The following is a 20,657-nucleotide window of genomic DNA, read 5'->3' as shown; positions in this document are numbered from 1 at the left end:
GACTTGAACTTATCAATCCCATGGTGAGCAGTTTCACTATAAAATAGAGCTTTACAATCAGAAACCCTATTCATTGTAAATCTAACTTAGTTCTGAATCTCCACAAACATCTCTGACAGTGACTTGCTACAACGTCAACTTACATAGTTACATGTGTATTAAAAACTCACTCTCTCTATTAGCCGTTATACAGTCCTAATCAAATATTTGAATCGACTAATTGGAAACCATGAACCGTGTGAAAAGAACACACATTGCTTGGTATGATAGGTGTATAACTTATACATTATAACGAATTGCAACAAAGAAGATGCATGTAGTAGTCATTGCCCTTGCCATCTTGAGGGGGAATCTTAAGAACTCAACTAATAAACCAGTTGTTTAAATCATGAGCAGCAAACTCAAATCAACGACTGGTTTATTAGTTTAAGTTATGAGATATTGATTAAATTTCAAATAATTTGGAGTTCAAGGTGAAAATATGTTTGTATGGCATTTTTGGATTATTTTGATGAATGTTTATTTAGTTTTGCAGAAAATAAGTTATTCCATAATTACCAAAAAAAAAAAAAAAGAGAGAGAGAGAATGTATAATTAAGATTGGCAATCCCCTTAATAATTTTTTCTTGAGTGTTTGTATATTATGCGTCGTGGAAAATAATCAATTAAAATATAATTATGCTATACAAGACTATAGCACCCCTCGTTTCAGAGTTAACAAATAGCTTAGGAACAGTGTTAGAGCCCGAAAATGCAACTGTGATTGGCAACCGGATCTAGTTTACCTTGAATAGTTGGCTTTTTGATCACTTTGACATTGTTAGCTTTAGATCCCTATCAAAACACTATATTTTAAATTCAAGTTTTTTTTTAGAAGAATTTTTAATTCAAGTCGATTATTAGATTTGTTATGTAAGATTTAAGTTAAACACATAATCATCAATATTATGCAAGTGTGGAAATATAAATAAGATAAGATATAACGAGCCAAGAAACATAATGAAACAAATTGTTTCATAGAAAAACCTAGGGGGACTTGAACTTATCAATCCCATGGTGAGCAGTTTCACTATAAAATAGAGCTTTACAATCAGAAACCCTATTCATTGTAAATCTAACTTAGTTCTGAATCTCCACAAACATCTCTGACAGTGACTTGCTACAACGTCAACTTACATAGTTACATGTGTATTAAAAACTCACTCTCTCTATTAGCCGTTATACAGTCCTAATCAAATATTTGAATCGACTAATTGGAAACCATGAACCGTGTGAAAAGAACACACATTGCTTGGTATGATAGGTGTATAACTTATACATTATAACGAATTGCAACAAAGAAGATGCATGTAGTAGTCATTGCCCTTGCCATCTTGAGGGGGAATCTTAAGAACTCAACTAATAAACCAGTTGTTTAAATCATGAGCAGCAAACTCAAATCAACGACTGGTTTATTAGTTGATTCCCCCTTAAGATGGCAAGGGCAATGACTACTGTATCTTCTTCATCTAATGATCTAAGCCAACATGATAACGAGGATCTTATTAGGTTTGTCCTAGCTTTCTATTAATTCCTTTGTCTAACATTTCTAACTACCAATCAAAACCTACCAATAAATAAATAAATAAGTCTTTACAATAATTTCCCAATCACCCTTTTTTCTTGAAGCTTATCTCTATTTTATCCTCTCTTTTTTTGCAAGATTATGCTAATCTCATTAGTTTCCTTTTCTTTTGTACGAGCTCAACATCTTTCTATTTCTTTTTCTTTTTTATGTGAAAGAGGTAATGCATCCACAAGAAGCGTTTTTATATTATAACACGCATGGAACTGAAAAACAGCAAGTTTGATATAATAACACTCACAAGCACATAAGCTCTGAAAATAACTTAAGGACAGAATTGTCTCCACAAAGATGTTACAAGCATGGAACTAAAAGGCAGCAAGTTTGATATTATCTACAACATGACGTTACAGCTGAATAGCTAGCGCACGACGATGTCATGTTCGTAGAGTTATTTTGATTAATTCATAAAATTATACTAAATATTCATCAATTAATAGTTTAAAAAGAAGCTCGAGAGGAAGAATCAGTTCCTGTAGTCCTGATAATGCTGGATTCTTTTAACAAATCAAATGAAGTGAAAGAATGAGGAAGGAGTATGACATTCATTTCTGTGCCAGCATTTTCAATTAGAGTGTTGGTTGGTGCTACCTGCATATAATGGAAGTAAAAACAAAATTAAGATTGGCAAAATTTTACCCGCTGCATATTTACAACACTATTGTTGCCAAAAAAAAATGCTGGGAGCTCCATGAGAGATTTCTCAGGTGGTAAAGCAGAAATGCATTAGAATTAACAAATTCATGAGAAGATAGAAGTTGTATCAGTTATAACATGAGCTGCAGACTGAAAATGAGAGTTTTTTTAATAGATGCACAAATATACAGTTCAATCATTGAGTGATATGTCAGAAGCTGAATGTGCAAAAAAATATGAGTACTAAAACAATTTGCATCAGGACTACGAAAATTTCAAAGAATAAAGTGTTTTTGGAATGCCAGTCGACTGGAAATTGGTGATATGGTATGCTTCAAGTTCCATTTAATTTACTTACACAAGCCTTTCACAGTTAATAAAGCAGGGGGGGCAGAGTTATATTTTTACTATTTGCTTGAAGGAAATTCAAATTTCCAGAACACAAAATTTGCGAAGGTGATTACTTATCAAAAGAAATCATAGCAACAGAGGAAGTGTATAGTGACAGCACTGAATCGACTGATGTTTTCATTACAGCCATTGATTTAACAAGAGATATGATCCTAGATAGAGTCATTGGAGAATAAGATTTCAATCGTCAAATCCAGCTAACTACGAAAAGGTTTTGGATTATAGTTAAATCAACAGTCTGCTTAGAAGTTTTGCTTTCAATTTCACCAAACTTTGGCTTGTTAAAGATGGAACTGGAAAAATCAAATCGACATTAATCAAATATTATGCCATTGTCTTGGTCAATGAATATTTCACTCCATATTTCTAAATTAATAACTTATTCTAACCTTTGAGAATATCCAAAGATCATTTTTTTAAGATACTTATGAAGAAGACATTCATAAACATATATATATATATATATATCATTTTTTTAAGATACTTATGAAGAAGACATTCATAAATATATATATATATATATATATATTTTTTTTTTAAAAAGCATATGATTTATGAATTCATGGAGACTTCTGTACCAAGTAGAAGATATGCTTTCTATAATTATTTAAGGAAAAGGCAATTCCTCAAGTACCTTTTTTGGCTGGTTGAAGGAATTCTCGTCCTTCAAATTACCAGAAGTGAGTACAGTCTTTGTTGACCCAGATAATTGTATGGAGTTAGGATCCAATCCACCCACACTAATCGTGAGATTGACTTTATCACCTCCAAAGTTCACTATCTGCAAAAGCAAGAATCCCAACGTGATAAACTTGCCACATAAATCAGATCTAAGCCATAGTCCAATCTCTTCAGTAGATAATCACAAAAGCTAACAATGCAACTACTGAGTTTGAAAACTGTAAAAGACCACTTATCCAAAAACAAAAAAAAAAAATTTGTAAGAGGCCTAAATAGACAAAGTTCTGAAAATCACATAAATGATTTGTCATACTTACCTGAATGTTATAACCCTTTGTTGTACTGTCTTGCCTCTTATCTATCCAAATGAATTTTGTGTGTGCATGCTCTCTCTCTCTCTCTCTCTATATATATATATGAAAAGAGAAATTTGAATAAACCATCACATCAAGGTCTGACTTATTATAACTCCTATATATATAACATATATGCACATGCATTGTAGAAGTCAGCCATGAACTTATGTCATTTAAAGGCAGTTTAAGCAATAGAAACCCAATAGTTTTGCAGCACACTCAAAATTTATGCCTTTTCCTTTTTGTCCCCAAGGTTGTTCATGGTAACATCTAAGAAAATCTTTGAATTTTTATATGCTGAAAAGAAAATGAAACAAAAAGAAAACTATACAATTAGCCAAGAAATTGAGGGTAGAGCATGATCTCAGAAAGCATTAGAGTAAAAAAAAGATATAGGGATCAATGATGATGAAGTACACCTTTATTCTTAGGTAATTCTTGCCATCATTTGAGTCCTGCCAAGTAATTGCAGATGCAATAAGTGACGTGTTTGTATGGAGTGTTGTATCAAGAATAGTTGCTCCACTTGACTCCGTGAAAAAGCGTTGCACCCAGTAGCTAGGTGTTCCATATAGCTGTGACGAGTCAAAGACAATTGCATCTGGGTTCCACCTTAAAAACACAGAAATTTTTTCAATTTTAGTACAGCAATCAAACAGAAACAGTGCCACTTTTTCTCTTCCAAGAGTCTAATATATAGAGAGATATTTCATGGGAAAAGATGGAGAAAATTTACCGCCTGTCATTGGTATTCACAAAAAGCGGTGCATAGCTTGCCATTTCAACAACGTCACTACATTGAAGTAAGGGAAAAAAAAAAATCATCTTTCTGATTGGTGATAGAATTGTTGGGAGTAGAGAAGCTTTGTAAGCTAATTGGCATTTAAGAAAAACAATACCACCTGTCATCAGCTTTCACAAAAAGCAGTACATTTTTTAAGGGTCAGGAGTAATCAATAAACCATTTCTTGATTAACTTTGTCACTCAAAATTTTGTGTATTCTTTTCACTTGGTGTCATTATGCCTAGTTTCTTCAGGGCATAGTGGGATGGCTCAAAATGCCAAGCTTGAGGACAGCACATTGTGCAAAATGTACCTTTTGCAGTTTTTGATTGCTAGCTTCTTAGGATATTGGTGCTCATAGGTTTCCACTTCATGTTTTCTTTTTCTTTTTCTTTTTCTCCTGTTTTCTTTTTGGCTCAACAAAGGCCTGATTAGAAGATAATATTTCCATAGATCTGTAGAATTTATATATCACATCCACCTCTCACCAATGAGTATTGTTATTACTAAATAAATCCTCAAGGCAACTGTCTTGGGTTGGCTTGCTAGATCTCTCTTGGCCAAACACCGCTATCTAAGCCCATCAGAAAATATTAAAGAATGCAAGTTAAAAAATTGCAGCAAACCTGTTCTTTTCAATCCCAATAAGGAATGCGGCCTCGGCCAGTCCTGCTAAAAGACTTCCTCTGCCAGCATCTGTCCCAGTTACAGCATATTCACTTACAAAAGCCTGAAGTATAGTAATGGAAACATTATTCAAAATATATAATCAAAAGTACATATATAAATCATCAGAGGCACATCATCACACCTTTGGACCATTACGTGATGTATGATCAAATCTATGAGCTTTAGAATACAAGTCATTCGCGGATGTATAAATCTGAACAAGAAACCAGAGAGTAAGACAAGTGCTGTTCCTTGTTGTCCAATTAACAATCCAAGATATTCATATTATCATAGATAATAATCAGTTGACAAAGGTCCATTCATTTGAAATGAATATAAATGATGACAAGAATTTACATGAAAATCATAAAAATCTGCAGGGTGATCCAACTGTTGAGAAGACCCATCACAGTTTGTGATCATTTTGATGTCTGGATAGGCCTGTGTTATGGCACTGTGGAACTTGAGGTAATTTCCTGCTCAATGAAAATTTAAAGAATAATGAAAACGAAAAAATAAATAGTATAATAACAAGAAAGTTAGTCTTAGATCAGATATATTAATTTAGGCATGGAGAATACCATCTTATGCTCATATTATAATATCTAAAAAGCTATTCATTGTATCTGTTTCACAATAACCAATTTAAAAATAAATTTTTTTTAAAATCACAACAAATATAACCTCGGTAATTCTTTTTCCCACAATCCTCATTCCCAATAGCAACATATCTCAAGTCAAAAGGTTCTGGGTGTCCCATTGCAGCTCGAATAGAACCCCATGTAGAATTAGGATCACCCCTAGCAAACTCAATACCATCAAGGGCTTCCTGTAATCAAGGCAAACATGATCACAGAATGCCATATGAAAAAAGTCAATATTTTTAGCACTGAACAGTGAGGCTGGATTCCATGAATGGGGGAAATGCCAGTAGCAAGAAAATTTTATTTTCTGTTCTTTCTGTTTTTCCTTTTTTGAGCTATGAAAATTGGTTAACAAGTTATTAGTGAAATAACGGCAGTGAATTAGCAAGTCTACATTAAGAGCTCAATTCACAGATACATGGTGAACAAATAAATTTTCTTTAAAAGAACAAGAAACTCCTATATAGGTCAATAGCTTGCAAGGTTTCCCCTAAATGCTGCCTCACCTATTCTACCTCTACTATAGTGAACAAATAAATTTTCTTTAACAAAAATCTCCTATCTGTCAAATAGCTCACAATGTTTCCCCTAAATGCCACCTCATCTACTGCTACACCTGCCACACCCTACTTGGTTTCTGAAGAGACATTAATGTCCACAGATGTGTGTCCTCATCTGAGTGTCCTTCAGTAACACCTTAGTTGAAGCTTGGACATTGGTTGGAGAAGAGTTGTTCGCATTAAAGAAAACATAATTTTGATTCGGATGAGCTTGGGATGCAATACTAGCATCCATTATTATAGTAGTTGTCCTAAATATCTGTATTACTCCAGGTATTTATTAGCTTTTTGGCCTATGATAATGTAGTAGGAAGCAAAAAACTTGTAGACTTACTTGCACAAAAGGCATGACACTGGAAGTATCGACTTGATCATTATGACTGACTCCTGTAGAATTGATAAAGTAGAGATAGATAAAAATAAATCAATCAATTGCTAGACTAAAAAAGAAAGAAAAACAGTTAACATCACCAAGCATTTGTAAAGTACCATTGTTGAATACCCATATTGGCAATGTATCTAGGTCCTCTGCCAGCTGCAAAACAAAAACATTTACAGCTTAAGATATACTCATGCAGCGTGCATTGAAATTTTTTCAAGTTACCAAGAACCCCAACAATCCTTCAACCACCAACTTATATACGATACATACTTGAAGAAACTCATAATAACCAAGCCCATCATCAGTCCAGTACATCCAAACATCACCAAAGTGCCCTGGTCTCTCCTCCCAGGGTCCAATAGACGCTTTCCAGCGAAATGCATTTCTTAACCATTCACCTTCAACAAAACAGCCACCTGATGCAATATGTTTGGGAAGCATACTGCATTAGTTAGGTTCCAACTTCTGAGGGATTAAAACAACATTTCCAATTAATTATGATGTCAACCCTGTCAGTCAATTAATGAACAGAAAAAATACCCAATGAAGCATGCAAAAGCCAGCTACTGCTTTTTTTTAGTTGGGATGCAGGTGGTGGTAGGGGCAGGACCACAGTTATATGGGATAGAAAATGATCGTTCTTAAAGATTTAATAAGTATTTAGCTCATAACCTCACAAATTTCCAGTATATGAGGCTTGTCTGCATAAAATTCAAAAGACTAAAAAATATTATATTACCATAAGTAACAAAAAATATTTAGCAAAGGCCAGAAGGGTTCATAGCCCATACACAGGTTATATAAAAATGGCACACTACCCCAGAATAATTAAAAAAAAAAAAATTACAGCTCAATATTTAAGGATAAAAACGGAAAGACATCAAAGAGCCAAAAGAAGAGTGAACTGAGATCCATATGAACAAAACTTTTAAGAAAATTCAACTTGATTACACCTATGGATTCCACCCACCGTCAAAGGCACTCCTATTAATTGATGTATATTATATAGATTGCAGTCATAATGAAAAGATGCAGATACAAAATAAGTACTCAAATCACCACGTATAAAGGGAGGATGTAAATAAATTTAACCTATGAACCTCAGCATTGTAAATATTATATATAGAAGCCTGCATAACAAAGTCAAAATAGTCCAAAAGGTAAATATGTTCAAAGCAACACAACCTGAATTGAGAACTGTTAAAACATATAAGTTTATCCTTACCTGGAAATCTGAGAAATCGAGGTTTTAAGTCTGTCAGCATTTCAACAAGGTCACTTCGGAAACCATGTCCCTATGCCAATATAAAGTTTCTTAATTCAAGATCATGTTATTTTTCTACTTCTACAAATGAACAATTGATTCTTGTGGCAAGGGAGGCCTTAAAATAAGAAAGAATTATTTTAAAAAAATTGTATTCTTTTAATGAACATATTTTCAAAATCAAAATTTAAAATAAGTTGCATGCCATGCCTCATTATCAAAAAAAAAAAAAAAAAAAAAAAAAAGAGAAGAAGAAGAAGAAGAAAAATAAGGTTGTATGCCATGTCTCATGTGTGACAAACAGTGGTTCATATACATAAAATCCAATGTGTGGAGTGGTACAGGACAAGGATGATGTAAAGCAAAGGTATAGCTCTCATGGAAAATCCATAGACCCCTCATCACATCAAATGAACAGTCTGGATTGAATGAACATCCTTCAAGATGACACTCAACAGTCAATCCCTTCATTTATATACTTATGAGGTCCTAGGTTTCCTTACATCTATTTAAGAGAAAGAAATACGTGATTTATGTAATATATATAATTTTGATAGTTACACCAATCTCAAAACAATACAGCATGCTTCTGTAACTGTATCCATGTGCAAATATATAACATATAATACCTATGGACTAAGCCACACTTTGAGCATATGTCTACTTCTTGTGATGAGCACAAATGAGTACCTTGTATGTGTCCAAGGGCATAACTGACACTTGGTCAAACCATATAATTCCTGCTATGGTTGTTGTCAATTGAAGTCTCGAATTAGGATTCGAGGCTTTGGCTTCCAACAGCACCTCCACCTTCATCCAGTCTGATACATCAGAAGCAGAAGCTCTGGGAGGGCAGTCAAGTGTATAATTAAGACCCATTTTATTAGAAAAATATATACAGAATTCCCAAAGAATATATAAAAGTTGCCCACATGATGTTAGCAGTTGCTAGTGTCTGCAAGCCATTTGAGTCTGTCAATGATACAGATACGTTAATTGCTCCTGATGAACGAACATAGAGGACCACTTTGTATGTCTTTCCATTTTGAATATTCTGAAGGAAAACAAAATAATAGGATTTGTTACAAATCAAAAAATAAGTGGAGAATAACTATAAATTATTAATCAAGCAATACAGGATGTACTACTCTCTTGAGGCCTAAACAACTAGGAAGTATGAACTACTAGAACTCAGACTGTAAGCCAGTCCTAATATTCAAGATTTTAAAACAAATGTTCCATGCCAATTCCTTTTCAACTTGTAAATCTTCTAAAGCAAAGGGGAAAAAGTAAGAGAGAAACAGGAAAAGAAGAATGAAAGATACAAAACAGTAATCTTATAGAATCGGTGTCAACTAGTCCTTACCATGCCCCAAAACCCCGGGTTATAAACACCAACTCCCCCAACTGGACAGATATTGGTGCCTTCGCTGTCACAGAGCACCTCCATTTTGAGGGCAACCTTATTGCGCTCAAAGAGTGATGAGCGATCAGTTGATACAATAAGGGATGACTCACTCCCGATAATAGACCAAGGGTCAATATTTGAGGGAACATTAGGACCCCCAGCTTCAAAACCTGGAAGAGAAACTTCATGAGAATCCACAGCTTTGAAAAATCCAGATATGTTTGGAGTCGACCAAACATGAACAAGCATGTCAGTGTCTTGCATCTAAAAAGCTAGTTGTCCATGACAATATATAGAAGTGCAAAGTCATATAATACCATAGAAGTACAAGGTAAAATTCAACAAGCCAATTTATTTTGTCAACACAGGTATTAAGCAAAGTGGATTATCAGATTCTAAATAAAATACTACCTCCATCCCAAAAATTGATGATGTGCTTGCCTTTGTGAGTTGTCCTAAAATATATGAAAGTTCCTCAAAGTGAAAGTTCATCCTTCTTTAATTTCTTATATTGCACTCATTTTTGTCCCATAAAATAAACAAATATCTTATCAGATCGTGCCACCTCTAGTATATAGTAGAATATAGTTAAAGAAGTTCACTATATTTGTACATTTTTGTTAATAATTGCATCATTTAAAACCACATGATATATTTTTGGAAGGAGGGGTATAAAGGATTTCACAGATTATAATTCTTATCAATATTTTAATATTTGAGATAAAGAAAGTAATTCTAAGCATTTAGTGAGAAGCACATGTTGAAACACTCAAACAAGCTATAACACACCCACTCCCCCACCTCTCTCTTTCCCTTCCCAAAATATGCAGTTTGCACCCTTAGTCTAATGACTCATGTTCAAGTTTTTATTCTTTATCTATAAATGCAATAATTCACACACCCCAAATGTCAGAAATCATTAAGAATTATGGTAAAATGTGCTTACAGCCCTTTGATTTAGTGCATTTCTATTCAAAATCCTTGATTTTCTAATTTTTCTAACAAATTCCCTTGCAGCATCCAATTGTTCTTATTGAAGACTTTTGTCCACTTCCTTTTTTATCATTAACACAAATAAGTAAAATGAAATGCACATGAACCTGTACATCTCTCTCCAATCACACTTCTTGTTGTACCCAATTATTTTCATGATAATAATTTTCGTTAATGTTTTAAAAGTAAGAGGATGAAAGCAGAAGAAAAACAAAATACCACAGGGGGGTATAATTAAAAATTTTGAAGGCACAAAATGTGTTAAGATAACCGCATCAAACCACAAAGGGTGTGGGTGTGGGTGTATTTTAACCTAAAAATTGAACAGAAAACTTTCTTCTTTCTACAGACTTTTCTCTAATCTGGAAGTTCATAGTATTTAGAAATGACCTCTGTTGCTTACAAGCTCTGCCCACAACCCACCAGCACCAGCATGGTTGATCTCCTGCAGAAACGATTTTGAGAGAAACTGCTCAATCAGCCTAATTATAACATGTAATTATATGCCAAAAAATAGAAAATAGTCATTTCACACATCATGAGGGGTCACAAATTTGAAAAAAATAATAATAATTAATTAAATGAACTTGTTGTCTCTTTAAAGACATTTTATAAGATTGAAATCAAATGGAGCATGTCTAATCTAATTGATCAAGATTCCATCTCCAAAATTGAGAACTCCATAGAGGTGCGTTTATCAATTCCTGATTATCAAAGTAGGCAACTGCATTGTAAGTCAAGAAACTAACCTCAAAAAATAGTCCAAAAAGTGTGTCGGGTATTGGTTTTCCTGCTGCGTCAGAAGCATTTACAAGCAATTGTGCTGTAATGTTGGCGTCAACTCCAATAGCAAAACATTGAGACACAAAAAAGGTCCCAATGACAAAGTAAAGCAGAAGAACACTGTAAGGGACCTTGCAAGAACCCATTGTTTCCTCAACGCATCCAATCTATTCACAACCTTATAAAGGATTTGATAAAGGAACTTATTCAGTTACATTCGGATCAATTATACAGAATAGGAAGATAATAGGATAAGCAGAAGTTTGGTCTCAGGTGTGAATTGCCATGTCTAAATATAGGAACTGCCTAAAAATTGGAACCCCAAAACAACTTTTTTTTATCAATTCCATTTGGTCACTGTAAGATGATTACTACAGCCAGCTATACAAAAGGTTAGAAAATAATAATAATAACTAAAGAATGAGATTTACAAATAGTTGAACTAATAACATAATAAAAATTCAAACTACATTCTAAATTTTATCATCTGAACAATATGGTGTATATGATCAAATTATTAAGAGAAACTGGAGGAGAATGAAAAGCTTTTCAATTCCAATTACAGCAGAAGTTGTTCACTCCAATAAATTACTGTAAAATATAGATTGAATACAGAGGAGAGGAAGAAAGAGAGGAGGAATTGAAATGACAATTACTAAAAAGACCCAGATATTATTAGAACAGACCCATTAACATTAAACAGACACTGAGCCTTAAAATTGAAATTACAGCCTTTATTAACAATTTAATCAAGTAAAAGACAAAAAAATAATAATAATAATAACATAAAACCTTTTAGACCAATTATTAACCAGAAAAGGAGAACCTAAGTTGGAAAACAATAAACAAGAAGACCCAGCAATGATCACACAAAATTCAAAAATCATAATTGAGCTAAATTTTTAATTATAAATTCAAGAAAGAGAAATTTTTCAGAGAGACAGAACTTACAGGGGTAGTTGGTTTTGAAAAACAGAGTGAGAACAGTGTTGTTGGAAGGGTGGATAGGAGTCTTAATAAGAGTAGTGGGTGTTTGACTCTGTCTCTCACTTCTCTCTTAAAGAACGGACTTTATCCCAACTGACTTATATAGACCCAAGTACTTGATACTATTTGATACTATTTGATTTTTTTTTTTTTTTTTTTTGGAGTTATCTTAGGCAACTTTTTTTTTTTTCTCTATGTTAATGTGATAATTGAATAAGTGACTATTAATGTGTAATTTTAGTTACATAGAAGTTACATCATACTTTTAACATGTCATACGACTTATTTACATAGTAATACTCTTTTAATTTATTAAATAATTAGTTAGAACTTAAACAAGATAACTCTCGGAGTCAAATTTTGTTCCATACTATTTTACATTGAGAAATTTGGCAAAAAATATACAACTACATGTTGTAAGTGGTAAGTTAAAAATTTATGTTAACAATAAACCCGATCAAAATCAATAAAAATTTGCCAACTTAACTACGACATACTGCAAAGTTTAAACAAAAAAAATGTTCTCTGTGTTAAAACTCTTTTCACTTTCACAATAGGATTGGATTTGAGAGAGAGAGAATCTGAGAGTTTGCCTTTCCTTAACGTAAGCAGATATGTGGAATGGATTACAAGGTAAAACACTCGCGTGGCAAGCTCAATCATTTTGTTTTGTGGGCCCCCTAATTCGGCAATTCTATCCTCTGCTGCATTTGCACAGTCTTCTATTTCTCGTATGAAAAAATGTCTTCTTTCCGCGTTTATTGTATCAGCGACAATAATAGGTTTCAATCATAGTATTATTATACCACTCTCTTTGTCTCTTGTCTCTTTGGCTTTGCACAATAATTAGGAACAAAAATCAAGTATATACTATAAGTCTTACCATATATATTAACACCAGCATCATGACACGCATAAACTTGATTACGAAAAAAGAAAGAAAATTAAAAATAGATAAAAGAAAAAAATTTAGATAAAAGAGAAAAATGGCAACAGCTAAAAAGAAAAAAAAAAATGTACGCAATCTATGACACTTTTCGTTTTGTCCTAAAGGTGGACATAGAGGTATCGTGAAAGCATTTCATAAGATATTTCTTCTATAAATGTAAGAAATAATTTAGTTATTTCATTTCAAAACATGACTTTTAAGTCACGTAAAGGTGAATGGAATTTATACCAAGTATGTGGTCAAATAATTACTTACAATGAAAAAGTTCATTTGATTTTGTGATGAGTATTCATGTTAAAAAATTCATCTAGTTTATTATCTATTATAACATACTAGCTTGTAACCACATGCATATATATGGATAAACTTAAAAATATACAATAAGACACATAATATAATTCCTACATATATACATAATTTAAATACTATTGATAGTCATTTTTATATTTTGTTAACTCTTTAAAAAATTTATAAGGATATTATTATATAAAATGTAAATTGTACTTTTTTATTATTATTGTGAAGCACCTTTTTTTTTATAATTCATTTATTCTAGACTCTTTAGTTTTTGTACTTTAACTCACTTGGATGAATATTTATGATATGATTCCACATTTGATTCTAAAATTAAGAAATAAAACTCTTTAAGAATAAATAATTTAGAACACATGACGCAAAATTGGAACTCTAATTTGAAATTCTAATTTGAATTTCTCTCAGTTTTACCTATTATTATATAGGGCAAAACTTTTACACAATACCTTACATACTGTTTCTTTAAGTTCTCCACCTATATTTTAGCCACCTGTCATAGTTAAAAGCTTCAATAAAAGGTGTTAAATTTTTTCTCTTTTTGTTAATATTATTAGTTTTTCCCCTCTCACCTGCTGTAAAACATCCTTTCGTCTTCGCATCTCTCAAACTTCAAGTTGGATAGTAGAGAATGGCTAGATTTTTCTTCTGCTAAGAATGGCTTGTGAGATCTTGATCCATATCTTCACAAAAAAAACATGTTATTATTTCAAAATTTTATTAATACTATATCCTATATATGTATCATCATCATCCTCAAAAGCCATAAAATAAAATAAAAATAAAAAATAAAAAAATGAAGCTAGTTCTTTTCTCTCTCTCCCATGACCTCCCTGGAAATCCAAATCTCCATAATCAAAACCAATAAGAAATAAATGCAATCTAAAGATTCTAAACCCAGCGAAACCAAAACTGATTTCCATGATTTTCATGCTTTGTTCTTAATTTGTTTTTTGATTTTTTTTGGTTTTAGTAGGCTGTGGGTTTTGGTCTTGGCTGCCAAAGAGGAGCTTGCACCGATGGCTTGGGGTTTAGAGTGAAGTCCTGGTTATGGGACCATGTTGGCAGTGGTAGGTTTTTATGGTGGCAATTTTCATTCCTTACCTTCTTCTTCTTACCCCTAGCCTTTCGTATTCTTTGTTTCACTTTTCTGAAGCCAAATTGGTTCTTTTCAGTTTTAGATTAAGAAAGTTGGAGAGATAAAAGACTGATGTTTATTGACGACAGGAAAGATAAAATAAAGAACAAAAAAGAAACAGAAAGATAGGTCTTTAACGTCGTTTGTTGAAGTTTCTAACTATGACATGTGGCTAAAATACAGGTGGCAAACCACTGCATCTAAGTTTTGCCTTATTTTATATATATAGATTAAAGTGGAATTAAATATTGATTACATTCTTCTTCTTTTCTTTGGGAGAAAGTTATTAGATTTTACATACTTAAATTTGTGTCAAGTTCTCCTCTAATTTAAAATGAGTAATGCTATAGCCACAAACTATTTTACATTATATTTACAAATTGTTGTTATTTGCAACTTTTTATTGATTTTTATCTAAACCCACCATTAACATTACTTTTTCGTTTACTAATAAACACTTGATACATTAATAGTTTGTAAAAATGTGAAAAAATAATTTGTATTTCTAACATTACGCACAGCACATTAAAAACTACATCTAACCTATTAAAATTTAATCCAATCTTTCTTACAAAAACTTACTATTAAATTAGGTATAAAATTTTATGGAACAATTTACTATGTTCTAAGAAATTGGCTATTCCTTTCAATTTATTTTCATAATAACTCTATTTTCATAATTTATTTGAAAAATATAAACATTAATTAAATTTATTACATCACAATAATAATAAAAATTAAGAAATAAAAACTAAGTGTATATGTATCGGTCAACACACTATAATATATATATATATATTGTAGATCAATCAATAATGAACAATAATGCATAATCTACCAAATAATAAATATCCTTACAATGCTTTTTTTTTTTTAATTTATATAGGTAGATAGTGGGAGAAGGGAGGTAAAATACGAACCACAGACATAATATTCTTTTTTTTCAAGAGTAAAAAATTTAAAAAAAAAAGCCCTTATAGTATTAAATGTAGGTACAAATATTTAATCTGTATTCTTTTTTCTTTTTTTTTTTTATAGGATAATATGTATTCTTAAATGAGATTGAGTGCATGTTAAGGACTACGTACAATTTAGTTAAATTAATTTTCATCACCACCATATATACGCATATATAATAGGACGTCCCAACATATTCCATTCAAATTTTGGTTTTTATAACTTGTTATAAAAATTTTATTGGTCGTAGGCAAAAAAATTTTATTGGTCACTACTCACTTTAATGTGAAGAGCCAGGCCAAGAATAAAATCTATTGTTATATTTTATAGATAAGATTAGACTGGAGGTCCAACGCCAATAACTTGATAAAATTTATTTATAACATGTTTCAAAAAATAATAAAGTGAAGTCAATTTGTACTGTATTTAATTGACCCATTATGTTTCTAAAAAAAAAATATTTGACTCATTATAGATGAATTAATAGCAATATGGATCATGTAAATAAATATATTAATTATTTTTAGAGGAATCTATCCAAATTCCTAAGTTTAGCCATAGTGTCCCTTGATGATTGTCTGACAATTTATTTATATACGAGTAAAACGTTGAATTTTTACTATTGAATGTATTACGCGTAAAAAAAAAAAAAATCACTTTTTTTCCTGTTCTTTTTCTTTTTCAATTAATGAATAATTGTGTTCTATATTCACAAGGGGTAATTCTTGTTTTTCTTTTTCTGTTGCTTCTTTTGATTGTTGTCTGTCCATAGGGACTAGCTATAAGTGGAAGGACTTTAGGAAGAGAAATTCTATGCAATCTATATATACCAGTATACCTTTTAAAGCCATTTGGATGGTATGCTGGTTTGTGCATGCGTGTACATATTGCTCCCCAAATAAATATGATTAAAATACAAAGAAAATAACGTGGAGTATTCTTTTATTGTGTCTTGCGTTCACTCCAAGACAAAATATCCATATTAGGTCATCTGTGACATCTAAAAAGTCCACTTTCAATGGTATGCCTTTGAAGCCTTAATTTCACAAATATTCCTTTCTTCAGCCTGAAAACGCATTAAAAAACTCGTAAAATTAACTTGACAGCAAAGTGTTATTTAAAAATTTTGGCGATCAAAAATCAGTCTTTTCATCACCCTTTTGTGGGTCATCTGATTAAAGATATTATGTCTTCAGTTTACTCTCTACAATCTTTTTCTTTCTCTCACACACGTCGGCAAGGCAATGCTCTAACATGTTTCTTCTGGCGATCAAAAACCAGTCTTTTCATCACCCTTCTGTGAATCATGTCCCTTCTGACATTTATAAGTTGTATGTTTCTGATGCAGTGCCAGCTCAATGGGTGAGCCAAATAGGCAACCGTTTAAAGCCCCCCAATAAAAAAAGGTCCTTAAATTTTTACCAATAGAGATATTTATGTATTAATAAAAGTATTAATTAAGTCATAAATATTCACCAATAAATAAAAAAAAAAATTTTTTTTTTTATCAAAGAAAAACCATTTAAAGAAAAATATTTTTATTGAGGGTCAATAATTTAATCTCTCATATATAAATGTTAAAAAAAACTCATTAATCTTACACTATTAAATAAATTTATACTCACATTCTATTTAAAAATATCAAATATATAACTTTATTACAATTTTTAATCATAAATTTTAAGTATTTGGTAACTTCATTTAATAAATAGTGTTTATTTTAGTTGTATAATCATTGAATAATGCGATGAGTTCATTTTAATTTGTAATTTTTTTCTAAAAAAATAGATTTGAATAAAAAACCCAAAAATTAATAAATATTCTATTAATATTCAAAGTATAAAAATAGATCTCATTTAAAGTTATCGCCTTAAACCCCACAATACCTTAATCGGCCCTCTTCTAATGTTTTAGCATTAAATTAGTCGGCTCTATCTTTTCTTTTCTTTTCTTTTTGGGAATCAGTCGGCTCTATCTGATTGGCCGGTTTCTCAAAAAAAAAAAAAAATTGGGTTCCAAATTATTAGAAATGAAGTAAGCTTTAGGCCATTAGGTAGTTACAGTTTTAAATTGGACTGAAGCTCAAGTTGACCCAAGCTCACAGACCAAGGGTTGAGTCATTGGTGTCACTTACTGATGGGTACAAGTATGGGCTGACAAATGAGTTAATGGGGCCTGTGATGGGTTAACATGTAAGTTACAGACATGGCCAGGATACAATCATACAAAGACAAAACCATGTTGGGTCAAGGGAACATCCTGCCTTGTTAAAATTATCTATTGAGACGGTCTCATGAATGACCTTTCTCTAATAATATATGGGATCCAAAATATGTGAGACTTACTTTAGGTCTCACATATTGTAAAAGATAGGTCTTATGAAACTATCTCATGAGACACCTTCATTCCCATTCCATCATCTTAGAAGGATGTGAAACTACATTATGTTGTATAGCATTTTGCTCGACCGTAAAATTTCATGCCAAGCGACTATAATTTGTAAGGCGATGTCTTCATGTACGCTCGCCATTAGGTGGTATTAGTAATAGGCATGTTGTTGTGGAATCATAATGGACAACGCCTTCGTTTAAATTTGGTGGATTTCCAATTAAAGTGCTTTTGCGACACAAAAATTTGTTGTCTTCATCTTGCATATACGGCACAGTGTCTTGCCAATAATTCTCTGCAATCATTATCTTCTCTGTCTTCTTAATCAATCATAGTCTCTCCATTGTTGGCGTTGGTGTTCTCTCTCATTGATATAATGCGTTAGTGTATTTTCAGAACTCATGCCTACAAAATACAAAGTTCAAGTGTTTGTTACATGCATGTTCATACTATAGTATGAGTAGGAAGCCGTAAGTGAATATTAAGTTGGGGTTCTTCTTTTTTTCTTGAATAAAAAGGGTTTTCTAGTGTGAATTTATCGACTCATGCCACATGATGACAATGAGTAATACCATTTGTACTACTAGGACCATGATTAGCTATAATCATGGACACAACACATTCATTGAAGCACTACTTCTCGAACCGCAATATTTGAAAGGTTATTATATACATGCAGCAAGCACAAAACATATTTCTTAGTAGGTAGCATAATGTTAAAAATAAATAAATAAAATCAAATAATGTTTATTTGCATATTTCTTGCTAATGTCCTGGCCTTGCCAACTCTTTAATTTGATTGNAGTGAGCTTCTCAAAAGAGTCAATAGTATTAGTCTCTAACCATTAAACCATCTCATGCACTGGGCCAGGCTAGACGGAAACCTTGCAACATTAAGGCTTCATCCCTGGCATGAATAGCCATTTCTGGCTGTAGGTGGCTTAACATGTTCCACTGGGTCTGTTCGACCATTATAAATGGTGAACACAGGCTGGTGGAATCGCCGGAGAAGACTAGCGTCTTCAATATGTCGCGTGAAAGGTCGACTTAGAGACCTGATTCAAAGCCTTGTTCAAGGCATCATTCCCCTACCCTGGCGAGTCGGGCTCTTACTTCTCCGCCTACGGTGGTACTCGTCCTCACACGAAAAAGATTCGTTGGAGTTCTCGACCTCTACCTGTAACTGGTGTCATCCGACTCCTCAAAGGAGTGCTTAGAGTTATGAGCCTTACGCCTTCGTCGTTCATATCGCAATTCCCTCTTCAACTTGTTAATCTCACGCTGCAAATTTCCTCCGCTCTTTACAGGGGAAGCGTGGCCTTTCCCCCGAGAGCGGCTTCTATCTGTATGGGTCGTTCGGGTACTCCCCTCATGATCCCCCCCGTGTTCGTGGTCTACCAACGGACTACTGTGCTGAGAGCCCCTAGACTCTGCCTGGTGTTGATTAGCATCTGCCTGTTGCGGGCCCGTCAACGGTTGTTGCGGTACTCCCTCTTCCATCGTGAGTATCACACCTGCCCTTCCTTCTCAACAGATCAAATTCTTCCCACAGACGGCGCCAATTGTAGGGACTCAGTTTGGATTGACCCTGGGTACGAATGAGTTTTTAGCCCAACAAGCCCAAACAATAAATTTTTAGAGTATGGGTTCAAGAACTAGTACTGTGTGACAGGAAAGGTTCTACTCATCAAGTAACAAGGGATACTTTAGGTTCATTCCTTGAGAAAAAATCTCCTCGGCTCTCTTTCAGTCAGTCTCTCTCTTCTTTTTTCTTTTTTCTGCCAGAAGTCCCCTATTATTTCCTTCGTTCCTATGTTATATACTCCGTTTTCCCCCCGTATCCATCGTACACGTGTAGTTCTTATCTTGGGAACCCCTTTCTGTCCCATCCAGCACCTACCGGAACTTTCAGTTTAGTGGCCATAAAGCTGCTTAGTTACTGTTCAGGTATCACCTCCACATTAATGCGGCCAAAGTGTTAGCTGGAGAGCATTTAATGTGGAGGTGATGGCCTTAGAAGATATTTGCTACCTTCCCCGACGCCCCCTTAAGTTATATCCAATTCCAGTTCAGATACAACTTGGCGGAGTCTCCCCAATAACATGAAAGTTACATTCACCTCGGACTTTGGTGTCCTCGGACGTGTGTTATGCCGCTGTATATAATATCTACTCGTTTCTCCTATATTACCCATTTAGTAATAATAAAACTTTTTTAAACTATCCTCGGATAACGAAGTGTCCTCGGATTGGGCCGTGGGGCCCCGAGCCCACTTATGAGGATTACTATCCCTTTTTAACTAACAGGCCCCACATATATATACACACACCCAACCAAAAAAAAATATATTTTAATATTTTCAATCAAAATTATTTTTGACGGCGATCTTTCATAAAAAAAATTCATTTTTTCTATTTTCATAGTCAAAATCTTAAAAAAAATTTATTTTAAACACAAATTATCAAATTTTATGCTAAAGTAAGTAAAAAATCTTTCAATTGAACTAATGAAATTTTCAAAAACATGAATGATCCAAAACTTGAAGAAATAAGTTAGGCTCCAAACATATTTAAAGCTACCTTACTTTAACACATTATATGGCAACTAAAGACACATTTCATGTGTAGTTTTAGTGATAAAATTTTTTTAATGAGTCAATGACTTGTTAATTGTCACATAACGGGTTGAAAAATATAGATTTAAACATTTTTGATACCAAATTATATCAAAT

At 32.9% G+C, this 20,657-nt stretch overlaps 1 protein-coding gene across 2 annotated transcripts; it reads right to left on the bottom strand.

Annotated features, from left to right (window-relative positions):
• Positions 1 to 1,831: 1,831 nt before the first annotated feature.
• LOC112020900 (alpha-L-arabinofuranosidase 1) lies at positions 1,832 to 12,265 on the bottom strand. 2 transcript variants are annotated; one of them, XM_024053470.2, is made up of 18 exons: positions 12,147 to 12,264; positions 11,162 to 11,373; positions 10,803 to 10,857; positions 9,378 to 9,589; positions 8,944 to 9,065; positions 8,702 to 8,855; positions 7,973 to 8,042; positions 7,018 to 7,163; positions 6,855 to 6,900; positions 6,700 to 6,752; positions 5,846 to 5,990; positions 5,519 to 5,637; positions 5,304 to 5,375; positions 5,119 to 5,222; positions 4,445 to 4,501; positions 4,128 to 4,320; positions 3,306 to 3,452; positions 1,832 to 2,215 (listed from the first exon to the last, which is right to left on the bottom strand). In XM_024053470.2, the coding sequence occupies exons 2-18, from the start codon at positions 11,339 to 11,341 to the stop codon at positions 2,066 to 2,068; spliced, it is 2,025 nt and encodes a 674-aa protein (XP_023909238.2). In that variant the 5' UTR covers positions 11,342 to 11,373; positions 12,147 to 12,264; the 3' UTR covers positions 1,832 to 2,065. The 2 variants fall into 2 exon arrangements, with proteins under 2 accessions (XP_023909238.2, XP_065620796.1); XM_065764724.1 differs by lacking the exons at positions 1,832 to 2,215; positions 3,306 to 3,452 and adding an exon at positions 3,508 to 3,756 and having other exon boundaries at positions 12,147 to 12,265.
• Positions 12,266 to 20,657: the final 8,392 nt, after the last annotated feature.

This window comes from Quercus suber, unplaced genomic scaffold, assembly GCF_002906115.3.
Source record: "Quercus suber isolate HL8 unplaced genomic scaffold, Cork oak 2.0 scaffold_579, whole genome shotgun sequence".
Taxonomy (NCBI): Eukaryota; Viridiplantae; Streptophyta; class Magnoliopsida; order Fagales; family Fagaceae; genus Quercus; species Quercus suber.
Note: the sequence above shows the minus strand (reverse complement) of the source record. Positions and strands in the feature narration are given on the sequence as shown.